General features: G+C 40.9%; 2 protein-coding genes across 2 annotated transcripts in view; one reads left to right on the top strand and one right to left on the bottom strand.

Moving 5' to 3' along the window:
- The window catches only part of LOC125026245 (protein FAM135B-like), a 6,384-nt gene extending 4,796 nt beyond the window's left edge, over nucleotides 1-1,588 (bottom strand). Inside the window, exons 1-2 of the mRNA XM_047614547.1 lie at nucleotides 1,542-1,588; nucleotides 191-320 (exon numbers count right to left, since the gene is read on the bottom strand). Of these exons, the coding sequence (XP_047470503.1) occupies nucleotides 191-320; nucleotides 1,542-1,588 (177 nt within the window). The remainder of the gene's footprint in view (nucleotides 1-190; nucleotides 321-1,541) is intronic.
- A 204-nt stretch (nucleotides 1,589-1,792) lies between these two features.
- LOC125026244 overlaps nucleotides 1,793-8,184 on the top strand; it is a gene marked incomplete at its 5' end in the record, with an annotated part of 35,594 nt that continues 29,202 nt past the window's right edge. Inside the window, 7 exon segments of the mRNA XM_047614546.1 lie at nucleotides 1,793-1,854; nucleotides 3,051-3,083; nucleotides 5,776-5,935; nucleotides 6,264-6,398; nucleotides 6,691-6,837; nucleotides 7,136-7,204; nucleotides 7,357-7,576. Of these exon segments, the coding sequence (XP_047470502.1) occupies nucleotides 1,793-1,854; nucleotides 3,051-3,083; nucleotides 5,776-5,935; nucleotides 6,264-6,398; nucleotides 6,691-6,837; nucleotides 7,136-7,204; nucleotides 7,357-7,576 (826 nt within the window).

Raw genomic sequence — 8,184 nt, 5'->3', positions numbered from 1 at the left:
TCTCCTCTCTCTCTCTCTCCTCTCTTTTCTCTCTCTCTCTTCTCTCTCTTCTCTCTCTCTCTTTCTCTCTCTCTCTCTCTCTCTCTCTTCTCTCTCTCTCTCTCTCTCTTTCTCTCTCTCCCTCTCTCTCTCCTTTCCTTTTTTTTCTCCTCCCACCCCACCCCTCCCCCCTTTCTCTTTTTATGCTTGCTTGTTTGCTCAGAGTCATGCAAGTGATTGTCTTGCATTTGACCTCCATTTTGACACTAACATAGGTGTATTGCTCTACCCAGAATCTCCAGTCAGTGTTGAAGGTCACTGTGCTATATGAATCTAGATAACTGAGATGTATTGGGGTCCTTAGCAGGACTTACAAGAAAGTCTTATAAGAAATTGCTGGAAGTCCTGTAAAAAATAGTTTGTCTTGAAAATGTGCCACTGTGATAAATGATCGACTGATGACATCGCTTGCTTAGAGGATAGCACAAAGGAAGCTCGTCCTAAAAGGTAGACAAGGAAATATTTTGTCATGGCTTAGGGCGAGTGCAAATATTTTATAGTTGCAGCAAATGAGAGTGGACTTTTTTCCAAGAGCAGTAAGGGTCATTTATCTTGATTGGGTACAGAGGATAACAGTGATAACTATTAATATTATTGACCATGGCAAAAAGTTACCTCTGATGGAATGTGTGTTGTGATTAAGCTTTGATTGGGCATAAAGGAAGCACAGTGACCGTGTCCTTGTTCCAGCTGTCAGGGAAGCTAATAGTCAGATACAGAGAACGGAATGGAGTCATTTTTTACATCAAGAATGCACGCCCCAAAGGACATCTCTTTTACTGCCATGACAGCTCGGAAAGATATTGAAAGATAATTGTTGAACACTTCTATTTAAAGTTTAGAGATTCTCTGAATGTAGATACTTTCATACTTGGATATTGTGTTATATTTATCTATTTGTATGTAGATGTGATCTTCATGGTTTTTATGGTAAAGGATGGTATACATTTATTATGATAGATTTAAAGTAACTATGATTACATTTCTAGAATATGCACAGATGCAACTCCCATACACACATACGCACATGTATGCAAGCACGCACGCGCACACACGCATTCTTGTGCGCCCACACACACGCACATGCACACACACACAGGCACGCTTGTGCGCCCACACACACGCACACTCACACTCACACTCACACTCACACTTACACTCACACTCACACTCACACTCACACTCACACTCACACTCACACTCACACTCACACTCACACTCACACTCACACTCACACTCACACTCACACACACACACACACACACACACACACACACACACACACACACACACACACACACTTAGATAGACAGGTAGACATAGATATAATTATATTGATATTAACTGAAAGGGAAAGAGTGATGAAGATCATGTCATGTGAAGACTAATGAAAGAGACTTTGATCCCTATATTTTGGAAGAGCCTTGTGTCTTTGAAAATGGTGGTTTGTTGCAAAATGATTAATTGTTTCTAATGTACTTGCTCATCTAAATGGAGCAGACCCCTCTGAGCTCTCTTCCCATATTAAAACCTGGATAAGAATATACATCTCTGTAAAGTAGCGTCTGTCTGTCAGAATTTGTTTTATCAAGAGTATTTATATATTTTCATGTATTTACTCTACACAGTACAACATACGGTGTCTAAGGCTCCCATACATACGTTATTACCCCTTCTACCAAGTCAAGCACATGCAGATCTCTAGGGTGTTTGTCTGTCCTCCATACTAAGATCATCGTGTCTTTTGTTCCAGACTGACCGTCCCATGATGCTTCCCCATGGCCCGAGGCGCCCCACCATCATGGGTAACTACGGGTGAGTTTGCCCCGTTCGAGAGTCCGTACAGGGCGTTAGGCGCGGTTTGGGTTATGTCAGTTTTGCGAAGCCTTTAGTTTTGTCTCTTATTTACGGCATCTGTTCATTCGTTTTCGTTTCATCTTTCGGATTAGGTTATTTATTATTCATGTGTGTGTCAATATTTATTTGTTTACTTGTTTACTTAGTGTGTTTTTTTTTATTTCTATTTGTAAGGTGAGTTCAAGGTTTAGGTAGGGGTGATTTTAGTTCTTAAGTTTGGAGGGTGGGGGGGGAGTTAACAACATTCATTCACTTTTTTTCTTTCTTTTTTTCATAACGATTCGGGCTTATGATTTTCTTTTACTCTTAGTTGTGAGTTGTTTTCCCTGAATGATGTACTAGCTCCATTTTACAGAGGCTGGTGCAAGGTCAGGTATAGGATTACTCATAGCTAGGAGGTGGTCACGGTGCCAGCGCCTTTTACAGTGCAGAGGTCGATGACACCCCCACTCCCCCCCTTTTTTTTTTATCTCCCTGCCACCCTTTTCCCTCATTCTCTCCTCTCCCATCCCCCCCTCCCCCCCAAAAAAAAGGAAAAAAAGAAGTAACTAACAAAGTTTTCAGAGTTGATTATGGGCTTATACCCTATATATATTATTTGGCAAAGTATTGGCTTGGCTTCTACCTGTCGTCAACCCCTTTCCCCATTCCCTCATCCCTCGTAACGGTGGTGCTCTCTGCTGTTCCCCCGAAATTGAACCTTTTCCCTCCTTCACCTGCCATTTACTACCTCTTCACATCTCCCCTTTACGTCTTCCTGTCCCTCCTGTCCACCCCAACCACTCTCCCCTCATCCCCTAACCCCTCTTCCTTCCCTTTTCCTACCCGTCCCAACCCGTCCACTCACCCTGTTTTCCTACCCTCCTCCTGCCCATCCCATCCCTTTCACTCACCCCTTTTCTTATCCATCCTCTCACCCCTCTTCCTTTCCTTCTACCCATCCCATCCCTTCCTTCCTCCTTTTTCTCCCTCCCTCCCTCCCTCCCTTCCTCCCTCCCTCCCTCCTTTTCTCCTTCCTTCCCCTCCAAAGTCAACCTATGCAACACCCACCTTTTGTAACCTCCTGTACCACTATCCCCTGTAACAAGAGTGTTTTGTAGTGTTTTAACCCCATAAAGCTCATCCAGCCCGCTAACTTGGCCCTCCCTCCGCAGGCCATACTCGCGAGCAGAGGCGGAAATGTTATGGTATGTGACACAGAATAACAGAATAATAAAGCTAGCTTTCCATATATATATATATTTTTTGTTATTATTATTATTATTATTGTTATTGTTATCATTGTAATTACCTTTTCTTTGTTTTTTTATTTTTCATCCCATATATATATTTTTTTAATTATTGCCTTTCATGTAAACTTTTTTTTTTTTTTTTTTTTTTTTTTTGTATGTTTTTGTTTAGTTTTTTTTTCTTGTGCATTTGTATTGCATTTTTCCTTTACCTTCTCTCCTCATTTGCATCCCTTATCCTAGAGGGAATAAGAGACGAGAGAAAAGAAAAATCCCTTTTTATTCTCTCTCTCCTATTCCATTTCTTCTTGAAGTTGTTCTTTTGTATCTATTCCTTTGTTTGTTAGTATTTTGTTATATCACATCTGCCCTCTCTCTGGTCCCCCATTTCCCCTCCCTTCCCTTGTCCCATGTTTTGGATATGATCCAGTTGTTCCTCATATGTAGGTTATTTTAATGTTTTGTAGTTTCAGGAGGTTAGTGTTAAGTATGTCTGTATATGTGGGCATGTTTGTGAGTGAATGTGTGGGTTTGTCCAGTGGGATGCGTACATCCACATACATGTATAGGCACACACACCTACCCCCTCCCCCCTCTCTCTCTCTGTATCTCTCTCTCTCTCTCTCTCTGTATCTCTCTCTCTCTCTCTCTCTCTCTCTCTCTCTCTCTCTCTCTCTCTCTCTCTCTCTCTCTCTCTCTCTCTCTCTCTCTCTCTCTGTATCTCTCTCTCTCTCTCTCTCTCTCTCTCTCTCTCTCTCTCTCTCTCTCTCTCTCTCTCTCTCTCTCTCTCTCTCTCTCTCTCTCTCTCTCTCTCTCTGTATCTCTCTCTGTATCTCTCTGTATCTCTTTGTCTCTCTCTGTCTCTGTCTCTCTGTCTCTGTCTCTCTCTGTCTCTCTCTGTCACTCTCTCTCTCTCTCTCTCTCTCTCTCTCTCTCTCTCTCTCTCTCACTCTCACTCTCACTCTCACTCTCACTCTCACTGATTGATCATTTTAGAAAGTAATTACACTTATACACTTATTCGCGGTCATGCTCTTTCCCCAACTCTTACAATGCAGGGCCATTTTTCTGTGCAACCTTACACACTGTCAGCCTCACTTCTTGATTTCACAACAGCCGCTCCGTCCTGTGATCACACCATAGGAAGAGTCATGCTTATACACAGATATCGTAAAATTGATAAGCTCCCACCCACAGAAACACATTACCATACATTCACTCCCCTTTCCAAGGTATTATCCTCGGTTTGCTCTATTATTGGGGCAGTTTTAATGTTAATAATTTTCTTTTCTTTTTTTGTTGGATGGTTTGGAGTCCTCTCCTTGCTTGACATTTTTTTGGATTAAGTTACCTCGAAGAAGAGTGGAACTCCAGTCTCATGATTCTGTTCTGGTGCATTGTGGTATGATTATTTTTGCCTATTTATATGTTTTATTTATTTCCTTGTGCTTTTTCCTATGTTAGTTTTATATACACCAGGTGCCTTTGCTTAGGTTAGGGCTATAGGAAAGCACTAGATGAATAGGGTCTTCAGAGGATATCGTAAAAACCAAGTCATGTGAATACCGTCTTTGGTGTCGTCAGATTTGAAGCAGTTGGTGAAAACTTTAGTTCAGATTCTGTAGGGCTAGTTGAATGTTCAGTTCCAATGTATTTATGAGTAAGAAACAATTGTTTACCAGTTGGAAGAATCTTGTAGAAAGTGTTCATAGGTTTTGGTACACAGTGGTATATTTAAAGATGTTATAGGATACATTTATTAGAGTGCAGAAGCCTTAACTAGGGATTGAATCTGCAAAAGCTTGATATTCACAATCAGTCAAAGATATTTATAAAGAAATTAGACACTTAGCAGGTCTGTAGTTGCAAAATTTTACTCACTGCAAACAACAAAAAGTACTTTTTAAAGTATAACAGTATTGTGTTAGGAACTGGTTTATGATCCCACAATTTCCTTAAACATATGACCTTTAGAACATTAGAGGATCTTTGTAATTTAGGATGGTGTTAGTGGAAACTGTTGATGGGAAACCGTGGTGGGTGATTTTTCTTGAGTCATTAGGGAAGTGCTGTAGAATTCATTGACTGTGCTTAAGGAATTCAGTGTGTCACAAACATTAGAGAGTTTTAATCCCTGATGGGAAGGGCCTTAGGTGGTTTTCCAAGATATGCCTGATTTTTGGAGGATTTTGTTGTCTAAAAGTGTCAGGAGTGTGGACAATCATCAAATGGTTATTTTTGTGTTATAGTTGTACACAGTTGATGTTTGGCTAAGTGTGCATGTGGTAATGTAAGCAGTGTAACCTGCTGTTACTGATATGTTTGTTTATTTGTTTAATTGATACCAATGCTGTTTTGTTGATTTGTTTCTTTTCATTTTGTATATGTGCGTGAGTGCGTGCGTGAATGATTGAGCAAGCCTAATGTCTGTTTTGTGCTTGCCATACTACAGTGGTTGTAGGTAAGGGAAATGACTCTGTGTTTCTCTGTTGGACAACCTTTTCTAGTGATGATGGAAAGGTGTTGCCTCCAGTGCCACCTCCCAAGTGCTGACAGCAGCAGGGACGTGGTTCGGTGTGGCCCTGATCCTTAAGGCAGCCTGCACCCATTGAGATGCACCCATGGTTAACCCCTCTGCTCGTCTTTGCAGGCCGTACACCCACTCCCACCCCCGCACCGACATGATGTCCATAGTCCCGGGTAATCCTCTGGCCATCAGCACGACGATAGACTCTAGCAAGCGCATGAAGCTCTCCCAGCAGATGAAGCCCCTCGTTGTTGACACGTCGGAGAACAATCACAGCAGCCGGGTAAGAGGCTTGGGGTCTGGTTAGGCAAGGAATAATTAGAGGGAGAAATATTGTGGGTTTTATTTTGAATATTTTGCAGTTATATACCAAAGCTAGCCAAATATTTAGACTTGCCAGATGTATGTGCATATTGTGTTTCGGATCTGTGGAATATAGTTTTATGCCCTTAATTAGATCTGTTTAGTAGTATCCAGGGTTTTGTTTTTAATATCCCTAATTTTGCAAGTTACCCACATATTCACATCTATCGAACACATTTCTTTGTAACAGTTTGGATATGATCTATTAAGTATATTCCTGCGTAATGATTAATGTATGATTATTCCAGGAGTCCACCTACACCCCACAAGTAGAAGCTATCTCCCCTACGCTGCCGTCCGATCCCAGAGATGAGTCACCGCTGCGCACCACCAAAGATGATCTCCTTAAACGCATAGAGAAAGTAGACAGAGATATTGCTAAGGTGAGTGAACATGGGGCACAGAAAATAGAAGTGTGCAAATGATTTGCGCAAGATTGTTCTTGTGTAATTTGTCCATCCGAAAGTAGATTCATCGTTGTATGTGGATCAGTTTTCTGCATTGTTTTATTGATGTGCTATTGATGTTGATATCTAATGTGTTAAAATAAGAGAAAATATTTTTTTTTAAAGAGAAAGATTTTTTTTTTTTTTCTATTTAGTTTTTTGTATTTTGTGTAAAGTATGCAAGACAGTCATCACATCTGGACCATCTAACACGATACTTTGTCTGCAGGCGGAATCAAGCATAGCCAAGTTACGCAAGAAAGAGGGAGAGCTTGAAGCAGCAGCCCAGAAGGGTGAAGGGGGCAAGACGGAGGAGGAGGACACCAAGGAGCCCAAACACCAGAGTCTAGCGCAGATTATATATGCCGATAACAGAGTAAGTGCGCCTTTTTTGCTCAGGAGTGTGGTCTTGTCTTTGATGGTTGTGATCTTGGTATTGGAATTTAAAGGTGGTGTTTAGTTTTGCTGTTGTATGGTATTTGCTTGTTTACCATTTAAATTTAAATGCATAAATGCACTTTTGTTGTTTAATGTTTATCTTTGAGGTTAGTATAGCCTGTAAGCTAAATTAGTGGTTATAAAATAGTCATTCCATTTCGTAAGTGGCTGTCTTCTCAGTTTTGGCAATTACGCATTTTTGGGTCTGTCCTCAAAATGTTGATTTTGCTTTTCAGAAAAAGGCAGAGGAATCCCATACCATCTTGGACAAACTCATGCCTCCTACAGAAGAGCCAAGTGTTTTGGTAAGTTCTTGCTGTTTTTCATAACTCAAGTTCTTATTTTGGTGTTCTGTATTTCACACATGTAGAATAGGAATTACAAAATAGACTTACCTGAGGAAAAAAGTGAGAATATGTCCCCTGAAAACTTGTATTTAACCTGCTTCTTCTTGCAGCCATTGTACCACCAACCCACGGACACTGAGGTCTACATGGAGAACAAAAGACAGTATGCTGGGTTCAAACGCCGGCTCATGGAGTACTTCAAGAAGCGTCATGCTGAAAAGAACAGCCGGGATGCCCATCTCACCCAGACGTACTCGAAACTCATGACCGAATGGCTCAAGAAAGTGGAAAAGGTGAGTTCAAGGCATGGGCTTCGAAGGGATGCGGGCTGTTAGAAGGAGAGGGTGGTGTGGGTTTTACGAGTATTTTTATGAATTGGTGTATGTTGACTTCTGCAGTCTTTCTTGTGTAGTATATAGATGATATAACCTTTTTGACTCATGACAGGATTTCCCGAGCCTTGCATAAGGGGATCAGGCAGTCAAAGGTAATAATTAAAGCACAGGAAACATAAACTTGCCTTAGCTTTCATGCTCTGGTTTTAGCTAATGGGGCTGAAAAGAGGCGTTAAGTCTACTGCTGAGGGATTGCTTCTCTTCAATGACTTCTGCCGGAACCAAACACGAAAACAGCTGTTTAACTTACACAACTTAGAGCAGGCTTGATTGAGAGTGATATGAGTGATGGTTTAGCCATGTCATGATAGGATGTGTTCCATCATGAATGGGTTGAATTGTTTCTGAACGTTTTAAATGGTTTCAGAAATATCACAAGTATTACTATCTTATAGACTAGGTTTGTTTGTTTGGGGAATAACCTAGCCTTTTGTAAAAAGCTACTTCGGGGTATAGTTCCATTTCTGTCAATGATGGTCAAAATTGTTACTGATTAGTCCCTTGGAATAAATTTACAGAACTCAAAACCACTATGTTTAAGTA

Source organism: Penaeus chinensis, chromosome 6 (assembly GCF_019202785.1).
Source record: "Penaeus chinensis breed Huanghai No. 1 chromosome 6, ASM1920278v2, whole genome shotgun sequence".
In the NCBI taxonomy this organism is placed as follows: Eukaryota; Metazoa; Arthropoda; class Malacostraca; order Decapoda; family Penaeidae; genus Penaeus; species Penaeus chinensis.
This window is presented reverse-complemented; position numbering and strand designations above follow the sequence as displayed.